The sequence below is a fragment of the Centrocercus urophasianus genome, unplaced genomic scaffold (genome assembly GCF_019232065.1).
Source record: "Centrocercus urophasianus isolate 14NV4802_14NV808 unplaced genomic scaffold, USGS_Curo_1.0 seq_10, whole genome shotgun sequence".
Lineage (NCBI taxonomy): Eukaryota > Metazoa > Chordata > Aves > Galliformes > Phasianidae > Centrocercus > Centrocercus urophasianus.
This window is the reverse complement of record NW_024884142.1, coordinates 70195021-70207044: the sequence shown is the minus strand read 5'-3', so window position 1 is coordinate 70207044 and position 12024 is coordinate 70195021. Positions and strand designations below refer to the sequence as shown.

The 12024-nt window shown below is 36.9% G+C and overlaps 1 protein-coding gene across 1 annotated transcript in view; it reads left to right on the top strand.

The window, feature by feature from the left end:
- SMYD3 (SET and MYND domain containing 3) overlaps positions 1 to 12024 on the top strand; it is a 359693-nt gene that overhangs the window by 38960 nt on the left and 308709 nt on the right. The window contains exons 3-5 of the mRNA XM_042817530.1: positions 2523 to 2630; positions 3731 to 3788; positions 8556 to 8692. Coding sequence (XP_042673464.1) covers positions 2523 to 2630; positions 3731 to 3788; positions 8556 to 8692 — 303 coding nt within the window. The remainder of the gene's footprint in view (positions 1 to 2522; positions 2631 to 3730; positions 3789 to 8555; positions 8693 to 12024) is intronic.

Genomic DNA, 12024 nt, shown 5'->3' with positions numbered 1-12024 from the left:
TTGAGCTGGACCTCATTTACTTTTGTCCCTTCTCAGCACTTCTGCTAGAACTCCTTTCTCACCTGCTAATGCTTAATTTGCCTAATTTCCCAGTGCTGTTTTCTAGCAGTGTTAGTCTGGGTATCACTCCAAACATACGGAGTGACCATGTTTGCTTCTCCTCATAATTGCTGTTGTGATCTCCTGGCACTGTTAATTAATTTGGTGCATCCTACAGTTTGGGGACAAGTGATGTAGATGATAATCCCTGACAAGTGGGACCTTTAGGCTGAATTCAGAATGTATCATTATGAAAAACTATTTAAATGACTATTTAATGCCTACCTGTGCAACCTGCTGCAGGGAGCCTGCTTTGGCAGGGGGGTTGGATTCTATGAGTCCAACCTGTACTCCCTTCCAACCTCTACAATTATGTGATTCTGTGATTTAATTTAAAATAAATAAATAAAAATCCCACTTTTAATTTTTTATTTTTTTTTTTTTGAGCTCTGGTCTTCAATTGCTTCCCTTAGCCACTGGTTTGGGAGGAGGTAAAAGGAAGGATTCTGTTTTTGAGATCCTAAACGCAGTGAAGTCTGGAAGAGGAGCAGTGGGCACTGTAGTATTGTATGTATATGTACTACAGTATGCTCTGTAGTATTTATTTGTCTTCCCTTGCTTCTTTTTGGGAGTGTTCATTTCTAACAGGGAAAAAATCTGTTGGAAAAACTGGAAGCACTTCCCTGACAAGGAGAGAGAAGGGTCGGACCAGGTGACCATACCTCTCCATGGCAATGTCTGAACTCATGCCATTTAGAGGGTATAAAAACCCTGTCTGAAAGCTAGGACATTTGGTGTTCAGAGCTGTGGCACCAAGATAAGCCCACCAATAAGTGTCGTTAGAGACTGCCTTTAAAAGTAGGGTTACAGGACTTAACAGTTCCATGTAGTTCTGTAATTTCTGTTTGTTGTCTGAATAGGAAGAATACTTCTGATCTCATCATACTTGATGTATTTGGAACTTTGCTTCTCCCCTGGTCAGCTGGGAGGAAGTGAGCAGCAGTCTCTGTTCCAGCATCCCTCCTGCAGAAGGATCCCACAGATTTCTTCTTGGCATCAGCTTTTGCCAAGCACTGTTTAGAAGAGAGCATCTGCTCTCAGTGTTATTCTCATAGGGAAATGCATCCCTGAGAAGTGTGGCATATTAGGCTGGGTGGTGCTGTATGTTTTGTTTCATTAGGGCTTTATTGGTTGGGTAAGCTATTAATCATTTTGGTGTCACATTCAGCATACTTGAAATTCTGTGCAGAATTTATGTAAGGAATGAAAATCGGCAGATAAAGGCTTGCTCCGAAGAACAATTTTAGTTCAAGCAGTAGAAAAATGCTCATGTAATTATATTGCAGGGAATGACATCAGGACATTTACAAGTGTGACCTTGTTTCTTCTAGAGAAGAATATTTCTATTGAGCAGTAGATTCTTGCCTTTTATTTGTCAGACAGCATGTGACACTAACTATATTTGGATTAATGCCTTCTTGGTGTCATTTTTTTTCCCTTTCTCGAGCTATGGGTATAGGAAAAGAAACCACAAATCTCCCATGCAACTGAAAGAAATAAAAAATACCATTTATTTAGTATATGTAAGCCAAAGGTGGGGGAAAACCCACAGTGAAACAGAATGAGTGTCACTGATGCTGAAGCCTGGCCACCTGAAATGTTTTCCCATATAAACACAGCTTTAAAAAAAATAAAATTGCATAATGACCTCTGTAATCTTTATAACTCAAATGTCAGTGTGCGTAGCTGTGATGTGCACTTGTACATATCACAGATGTTCCCTCTTTTTTTTTGTTGCTGAATGTATAATTGCTTTGTATTGGACATGTTATCATTTCCTATGTGGCATTTACCTTACAGAAGCCGGTTTTCTTGAGATTCGTTTTTTGTTTTCCTCACTGCATTAATCTGTGAGAGAAGTCACCTTCAGAAGCTTTTGGTTATTCTCAGTTCTTATCACTGTAACAGCTGTTTAGTGTTCTGTTGTTTTCAATTTGCTTATAAAAATGTCTGAAAAATCACTCATTGTCTTCAGATCTACACTGTGAATATATGTATATATTAACAATGTAAAGATGTACCGTATTAATGAGATGAGCTTGGAGATTTTGTTAAGCATGAACAGAATTTTGAGCTTAGAAAGCTGGAAGTTAGGGGAAAAAAAATAAGGTGGTCAGACATTGCCTCTGTCTTCCAGCATCAGTTTCTCTTTGCCGAAGATTTGTTGTTGTCTGTCTTTCATACTAGCTTGGAAAAGAAAAAAAAAAAAAAAAAAAAAAAAAGGAAAAAAGGAAAAAAAACATATTGTAGCACCCTTTCTAATCTCGAGGGTAGGGAGCTCCCTATCTTCTTCCCACAGTGAAACAATGGATGTATAAAGGAGTGTGTGTGTATATATGTATATAATATATTTAGAATAATAATAACAATAACATGAAGTTTTTCTTTCTCTTCCATTTATTTATTTATTTTTAAATTGACAGAAAGAAGCTTGGCTGGACCACAAGCGGGAGTGCAAGTGCCTTCAGAACGTCAAGCCTAATTTTCCTCCAGATTCTGTCAGACTTGCTGGCAGGATTGTTTTTAAGCTAGTAAGTGACATACTTTTAGATATATTCAGTGTAATAGTTTCAGGTTAATACTTTTTCACTCTACATTTTTAATGTAATTAAGAACTAGAAAGCTGAAGTGACTGGGATCGCTGAATAAAATTGGACTGCACACTGCATTAAAATATTACTGATTAATTTGCAGAAGTGTGAAAAGGTTCAAGAGGACTGAAATGGACATAATTAAGCTCAAGAGGTCTGTTTATGAAGTTTTTATTCCTATGGCTGTCACAGCATCCTAAACTTATTTCTGCCTAGAGGGAAAGCACAGAACACACTGTTTTTTGTTTGATACTATCAAAGTTATTGGTGCATCCATCAAGTTCACTGGGAACTTTTTATTTTATTTTATTTTATTTTATTTTGTTTATTTTTATTTTTTTTTAATATATATGAGTGGTAAAGAGAAGCATGCACTATTAACCCTTCCTTTTAATGTTGGGTTCTCTTAATCTCAATTGGATATTTTTTTCCTAAATTTTTCTTGAAAGTCCTGGGTTTTGACATTCCCACAGCTTGATTAAATTACACAGACTAAATTTTCTGTTAAATCAATAGGCTGATGACTGAGATTATAAATCCTCTTTTTTTTTTTTTTTTTTTTTCCTGACCCTGCCATGATACTGTCTTTCTTGAATAAAAATGTATTCATTTATTGGGGTCTGAATGATAGAATGTAATTTAATATCTTAATTTATACATTGTTGGGAACAGTGTGTGCGTGATGGTTTTTAAAGGGCAAATATGTACCTAGAAATGCAGTACATTAATTATAGTCTCATGAAATCTGAGACTACTAACCTCATAAATTGCTTTCAATTACAGTATGAAGGGCCACAGTAAATTACTAAGGGCAAACTGCCAAAGTCGAGAAAATATACTAGTAGAAAGTGTCATAACATCAGAAATTAAGTAGTATTTCATGATAGTTTACAGAAAGTATAGATTGACCAGATTTATGTTGATGCAGTTACCCGTACCTAATTATCTTACAGGCATATCACATTGAATAATCAATTTTGTAGAGTGTTTTCAAGATAAAACATGCCGTGTAAGTATTAATTATCTGTTTTTCTCTACAGCTTAGGCAATCAGCATGCCTTTCTGAGAGACTCTACTCTTTTTCAGATCTTCAGTCAAGTAAGTAATTGCCAGCTGTACTGCAGGTAATGCTTCCATTTTCTGTTCTACGGAACGGCCATCCTACCCTACTGCAGCTTGCCTTGTGAAAGTCTGCTAACGTAGAGTAATAGAATATGGCAGGAAAGTCTAAACTAAAGGCAAAACTGACTGTGTTTAAACCTCTGTGGGAAAGGATTCAATGTTCAAGGATTGATGGAGAAAAAAACAACATGTATCGTTCAAGCAAAATTTTCACCTTATTTAGTCTGTATATTTTTCCTCGTTTTGCAGTATGCATTTTGGTGATGCAGCTTTTAAAGTGAACTGAATATCTTCCTTTTTATATACAGGTTTAATACAGAAAAATTTCATTAGTGGTTTTATTTTTTTTTCAATAGTATTATTGCTTAAAGATTCAAAATAACTTACAGAAAAAGTAAATACATCTCAATTTAGATGTGATACGTGTTTGCTTTGAACATGACTTCTCAATGGAGGAAAAAATAGTTTTGTGCTCCCACAAGTTTCAGCTGCTTGGGTAGGAAAGGAGGTTCATTACAATTTCTCAGAAAAGCTGATAATTGAGATAGGAAGCTTTTTTTTTTTTTCTAGATTTTTCAGTACCTTGAAGTATGAAGACTTACAGAATAGGAAATGCATCCTTGGTTGAATCCTGTGTCTTGTTTGAAGGGATTTTGTAGAAAATAGCATAAAAGTATTTATTGTCTCAAATTTTTTTAATGTTATTCAGAGGCTTGGATTTAATACAGCTTGAACCGTCTCTACTGTTTTTCATTTAGAATGCTCCAAAAGAGGGCTGTGGTATGATGGGGCAACTTGTAGTCACTGTCATACTTTTAACAGTTAATTCTGTTGTTTCATGACACTTCTTCCTATTTACTGAACATTTTACAGATCATGTTGATAAAGATTTGAGATATACTTTCCTTCAATATTGTTAGAATGTATTTGAAAGTCATTTTTTTTCTCATTAAAGCTCTAAGCTTATAGGGAAAAGAATTTGATTTAATCCTCTGAGGCAAACAGCTTCTCAGGAAGTGTCTGTACAACACAGTATTGTTTCAACACTGTAATCTTTTCAGTCAAGAAGGTCTGAAAGTTGTTATTGTCATTACCCTTTCCCTGTTTCTTTAAAGTATTACTTTTTCAGTGTTGGTATAGTTGGATGATTTTCAGTGTGGATGACCTGTATGCTTTTATTCATTTTATTTTCACATCTGATTAAGTAGGAGGTGTGTCTGTGTATTTGGTGACTTTCACTAGTTCTGGTTTATCATACAGTTTGTTACTTCCAAGGCTTTCCTATCTTGCTGTGTATTAAGGTAATTCAAATGATGTAGACATCAACTTTGCTTACACTTAACAAGACTCAGCATGCATACAAGTGTTTGTGTGTGGTGCAATTGGATGATTTTTTGCTACTTTACTCATATTTGTATCAGAGCTGTCAGGCTGCATAATTAAATCCCAATGCTTGATTTAGAAAACTTTCCATAAGCCTTTTGTGGCATTTTCTCTCCCACACCTCAGTTTTTACCATTAAAAATGTTTTTTATAAAAACACAAAACATTCGTGCATTTTTATTTCACTTTGTTTTTTTTTGCCTTGATTTCATGAGGAGTTGTGAAAACCAGGTCTTGGTTGTTTGGATCCCATGGGACTTTTTGCAGAGATCATTAGCTCTAATGCCCTGAACAGAGTCCAGCTTGAATAATTTGCATTCTGTTCCTGTCTCTCCCTGGTATTCCAGTTGGATTTGGTATTCTTTTTCATATCTGTCCTATGCCGCTGTGTTGCTTAGATTATTACTGTTCCCTATTCTAGAGGTACTAATATTTGCTAATAGTAAAGCAGATCATGCCTGCCTCTTTATCATAATCCATTTTGCAGTGTGTGTTAGTTTGAAATAAATAACATAAAGAAAGTTCAAAACTCCCTGCTCTCTTGAAATAACACATATGAAAGAAAAGGCCTCTTCAGTAGCAAAGGAACATTACACAGCAAGCACAAATGTATGACTTTTTTTTCCAACTTGAGTTTTCCAGTCATCCAAAAGCTTGCTACTTTGCTTGAAGACTCAGTCTTCAAGCTTTTCTATACTGGAGGTTTTGTGTGTTGGAAAGAACAGTAAGTACGTCTGCATTTCTGTCCTTGTACGTTCATTCAGGTTTGCAAGATCACCCTCAAATGTCCACGCTGTTAAGATGCTGAGAAGTAGTTATGAAAAAAGCAAATCCTTCAGTTACCTAGTTTTTGTGCCACTTAACATGGAGCTTTATCTCTGTGTTCCTTTGGATGAGTGACGCAGACTTTCTGAGGAGCTGAATCTGAGTGCTGTGGGAGAGCTTGCCTGTCCTTCCTGACCCTGGTGGAGATCATTCTTAGGCCACCCATAATATCTGGGGCCCCTGCCTGCTCAGCACGTGGCTGACTAAGCCCAGGTATGGCTTTTAGATAGCAGTGCCTAAACCCTGGAATGGGAGCAGATCTTGAAGAAATGGCTAACTCTTACTGGAATGGAAAACAAATATATTACAATAGCAGTGCGTAGCAGGAAGATGTGTACTTCTGCTCTAATATGGTGTGTTGGTAGGATTGCATCTTCCAGCTTACTAGAATGGTCCTCAGTGGCTCCAAATGAGTGTTTAGGTAAGGAGTCCCATTCCAAACTGGAAGGAAACAGTTGCCTTTGCTTGCCAGCTGTTTCTGCTGCAAGGCATCTAGTTGGTAGATGGCCATGGCTCATTCTAGTAAACAAGTCAGCACATAGTGCTCTGCCAGAGGGGTTTCATGGGAGATAATGAAAGCAGCTCACTAGTGTGTTGTGCGTGAAGTGGAAGCTCCATCATAGTCACTTTCACTGTACTCTGGCATCAGGTGTGACACTCGTGTCATCTACTGAGGACTGCACCATTCTGCCAGCCCTTGTAAATTCAGTTACTGAACACCAGTGTAGAGTGAATAAATGTATCTTCAAGGCACCTGGTGTTTTACGTTTTAAGATAGATTTGGATCATTGTTGCATTGTAGAAACGTGGCTCTCACTGGGTGCATCTACTCAGTGCTGCTTTAGGGGTTCTGCTTATTTTCAGCTGGCACAGCTCATGAGGTTGAATTCTGGCTCGAGACCTCAGCTGTGGGTTTGCCAGATCAGGATGGTGATACTGTGTGTGTTTCCCAGGCTTATGGCCTAATGAATCCTATGATAAAACTATCAACTCCCAATGTGGCTTTCAGTGTGGAATTCAGAGCCCTTGGCTCCATTAAAAAGAAATAAATAAATGCGTCCACCATTTACTTATCTGAAACTCTGCAATCCTAGGAACCTAGGAATATGGATTCAGGACACTCACACTGATGTGGCCTTCATCCTTCACCAACTCTTGCACTGAACTTCCTGCTAAAGGTCTCTATCAAACTTGTCCCAGTTTTCTTTTTGCTTGAAGATCTGACCTTTCCCTCTAGCAGCTGTTTTGCAGAACAGTGGTGCACTTGAGGCTGAACTTCTTGCAGTAACTGCTTCTCAGTACCTTTACTGTACCAGACAAGTGCATTCAAAACTTTTCATAAAGTTGCTGTGTACATTAAGATGTTTGCTACAGGTCTTTGCAGTGACCCTGCTGTAAGAAGCATCTTCAAGGACTGCCTGACTGCTTTGGGACCAGGCAGTGCAAAACATGAAGAAGACTGTATGTGAAGAAACTCTGTGCATTGCTTGGATTTGTATCTACAGAAAAGCCTGAACCTTCAAGTTCAGGGATGCTGGATGTGATAGAACACAGAAGCTTGAGAACTGTACCATTAGCTGGCTGTTTAATCAAACCCAGTGGCATCTGCTTTAACTGTGTTCTCTTGTTAAGTGAGTCATAAGAGGTAGCTTTAAATTCTCCTTCCATGAGATCAGCAGTCATGGATCTAAAGTATGGGGAAGAGCTTTTCTTAGTGAAAGGTTATTTCTGTTCTTAATAAACATAAATGTTTAAAATGTAATAACAATTCACTATTGTGCAGAGATGAAGTTAGTTCATAGTGCACAGTTATCCTCTTAGCCTTTTGTTATGGCTGATTCTTGAACTTGTCCATCTTCACATTCTCCATTTAGGCTTTTGCTTTGTGCTAACTGGCAGGAAAAGAGAAATGTGAACAAGTTAGTAAGACGACACTGAACTTAATAGGGCAGCTGAGTTTCACTTTCCATGTTATCACTGACCTGATTCATGGGTGGTCTCTTCATTAGAAAACACGTTGCTGTATTTCTTTCAGGATTCATATTGCAAAGCATGAATAATGGTGCTTTATTATTTAGTGTAGGAATGATATTTGCTTGATACTCCTTCTTATCCATTCTGCTTAGCAGCTGCTGTGTACAAAACTCTCACTGTCTCTAAAATATTTCTTGTCTGCTAGAATAAAAGTTTCTGATGTATCTATGGAGAATATGTTACAAACCTAGATGCCTATTTTTTGTACTAATGACTTACATCTGTTTATGCATCTACTTTATTGGATTTTGATGTTTAACTCACCATTTTCTTTATACCGTTTGGTAGTAGCAAAGTGATAAACTCTTCTTTGTGTTGATAGATAGTTGTCAGGGAAAAAAAACAAAAAAGATAAATGTTTGCCCTCTGTCAAAATTGCCCTCTGCCAAGATTAATTCTAAAACTGGAAATGTCTAGACTGTATAACTGCCACTGTACATTTTCAAGCTGTTGGTGAAAGATTCTGTTTACACCTTGGTGTACTTTTCCTTTCCCTTTAAGATGCTGAACAACTAAGTGAAGAAATGAAAGAGGGCCTCAGGCACCTTGCACATACCTTGCAACTGTATCTGAGAGCAGAGATCCAGGATGCATCTTACTTACCACCTGCAATTGACTTTTTTCAGATCTTCACAAAAGTAAGTATTAAAATGTGGTTACTTGACAACTCATAAATTATCCTTTCTTTGTGTTCTTGATTTATTTTTGAGCAGGAGTTCAGCAGATGCATCCAGAATGATATTTAACCTAGGAAAATCAAACTGTTTTTTTTTTTTTTCAGTCACTACTTACGAAAAAGCGTAGGCTTACATAATTATAACACTTAAAAGTGAAAGTAGCATCCAGTGCCTTTTTTCCTTTTCCCTTTTCAAATTATCATGTTAATGTTCTTGGGGAAAAAAAAAACAAGCACATTGAACTAATAAACTTAAAAAAAACCCCACACAATTGAATAAATCAGCCTATGTAGTTTTTCTAATGGTAGTGAAAAGCATATAGCATCACTCATCGTTCTACAAATTTTCTGCAAAATCCTTCGTCTTATGTTTCTAGATGGGCTTCAGTCTGTTTTGTCATTTAGTAATATGTGCTAATGGGTGTTTATGGCAGTGGTGTATCTCACATGGGATATGGGTCACATTGATCTCAAATGCTACGTGATAAAGTATTTGAAATTCATTTGCACAGTATGCAAAATGTTTCATTACTAAATAAATATAATTGTTTTTCTCTTATTGCTTTCACTTTAGAAAGTTTAACTTGAGCAGTACAAATAGAAGTATGTCATATGGAGAATGCTCATAGTTTTAACTCAAGTAATTTTTAAAAATTTCTTATTGTTAAATTCTAGCATAAGATTTAACTCATGCACACTTCAGTAGTTTTACGTAGTGTTTTGCTATGAAAGAAGCAAACTCTCTTTATGTTTTACTTCTAGTTCAAATAAGAGAGCCTCTTCTACTGAAATTAAAAAATGCAGGTTTTTTCGATCTGTTTGCACGCTAGTGGAATCTGCTTTTGCTGTGGGTAATAGGAGTGATACAGTCAACAGTATTGTTTATCTGGAATTTTTATTAGTGATTGGACTGCTATGATTTAAGGTTTTGATTTTCCTTGAAAAAATGCGCAGGCTGAGCTATACTTACAGGGGAAAAGACAACATGCCAGAAGTAGTCTCTAGTCAGACTCTTTTGCTGTCTTAGCCTGGCATATCTGATTTGCCAGATGAATTTCATATGGAATGTGTGCTCTGTGTTAACTGGTTTAGAGTATTTGTACAGATGAAGATAAGGCTGGATATCAGATAATGATCATCGCTTAACTGGTTCAAGCTGAGTTATAGCTTGTAAGAATTTGTTTGCAGATGTTGTTGCCCTCCATTTAACAATAAGCTTAGGAGACTGGCCATGGTTCTTTCATTGATTTCTTTTAGATTGTTATTGAATGTGTGAGATGAAATGCAATGAGTGATGCTTTGGTAGACTCTCATGAAGATGTTAATCACATTGTTATCACATTGTTAGACCTGTGATAAGCAGTGGTATTTCAGCTCATTGTTAAGCTCTTTTTACTTAGAAATTGATAGAAATTTATTTTTTCTCAGTGAAATTATGTTAGATTGAAGTGAGCCAACCAAGATACAGTGGGAAGAAAGTATGAGTTCTGCACTTTCCCTCTACCCACCTGTGAGTTGTTTTGTCTGTGTTCTGGCTCTGGACCATGCTTGACCTCTCCCCACATTTAATCTGCCCACCAGCCCAACTACAAGAATTTTTCCCATCAAAGAAGTTGCAGATTTGTTCTCTGGGACAGGGCAAACTCAGCAAAACTGTTTCTGGCAAATGCAGAGAAGAGACAGGGTTGCATAATGTGGGAGGAAGTTTTATAACTCTTCCTTTTAATGAACTATTAGCTCGCAATTTCACACACACATTCTCAACCATAGGAGAGACATTTGAATTTGGACAATGTGGTGACTTTGTAGAAGCAGTGTGAGGATTGCTCAGTATGTTGGAGCACTGGTGGAAAAAATATGTAAGCTTTTAGAATTTTTGATGTGCATGTATACACAATCATCTGCCTCTGTGCACATCCTCTTCCCTCCCGTGTATTTTAGTCAAGTGATGCAAGAGAGGATCAAGGGCAGAATGAAAGGTAGGACTTCATAGCTCCAAATCCTGTTAACTGGAGAATGAAGAATGATTAATTAATGTAGACAACATTTGCCCCATTATGTGAAAACAAAGATGTTTTTAACTCAATGTATTTTCACTGGAACTTATTGAATGCACTATAAAGTACCAAGTTTTCAAGTTGTTGCTTCTTTCTTTTTAAATTCTATAAGTTCAGAGGTGATCAAGTGATTGAAGTCCTTTTCTTTCCTTCTTCCTTGGCTCATTTAACAGTCAGCCTGTGTGACAATTTTCCCTAAAAAAGGAAAAAGGTTGGGCAAATGACACAGACCTACCATGGCCACAGTTACTTCATATTGCTAATTTAACATTAAAAAAAAAGTGGTGAATGGAAAGGAAGAATCTGACTACACAGGTGAGTTTGTTGGGAGGAAGGAGCTGTTGACTAAATATAACCATATTCTATACCTGCAAGTAAAGCAAGCATCTTGCTTCAATTCCTGTCAGGCACAATGCCTTTCGAGACCTCTGATGTCACTGTCTAATTTTCAGTGTGGTAATCTACAGCTGTCCCAATTTGATTGTCAGATGAGTGTTGCATTATATTTATCCCACTTTATAGAATGTTTCTTGGGATATAAGCTGAGTGTCAGTTGAAAAAATCCTCTTTTTTCCTTCTTTATTTCCTTCCCTCCTTTTACCTCCAAGCTAAATAGGGTTTGGAATTGTAAGGTCTCTGATAAAAGACTGATGTGGTCTCTTCTCTGTAGTGTAACTCTCAGAAAAGACCAGCTGTGATGACTACTCTGTGTGGTCGTAGAATAAAGAAATACTACATACACATGATTTCAAGATGTAATCTTGTTTTCCCAACCTCTTCCAACATTCCTTTCAAGTTCAGTAGGTGCCTATTACTGAACTTTTTTGGATTACTTTTTTCATTGCATGCCACAAAATAACCCCCATCAGAGGTCATTTTTATTCTATTTGGTGCTGGATCCTCAAGAAAGAAAATAAACAGACCTCAAGACAAGAGAGAAAATCCGTCCTGCAGTGAGATGACAAAATTCCAGATAGTTATTGGAAGCTCTCCAACCTGTTTTAGGTCAAAGGAGTTTTTTGGAACCTCTTTTAAATAATCCTCAGTTTCTGCTGTCCATTGCTATTGTCTTTGTGGAAAATTAATTATAGTTTTAATTAACTGGTGATGTTCAGTAGGCCGAGTCCCCTTGAGTGCAATCTTGTGAAAAATCAAAGAAAATTCTGCTATTGCTTTAAGTGGGGACAGAATTTCAGCCCAGTGTATTTTTAGTTCATGTGGAAAATATCAAGTGAAC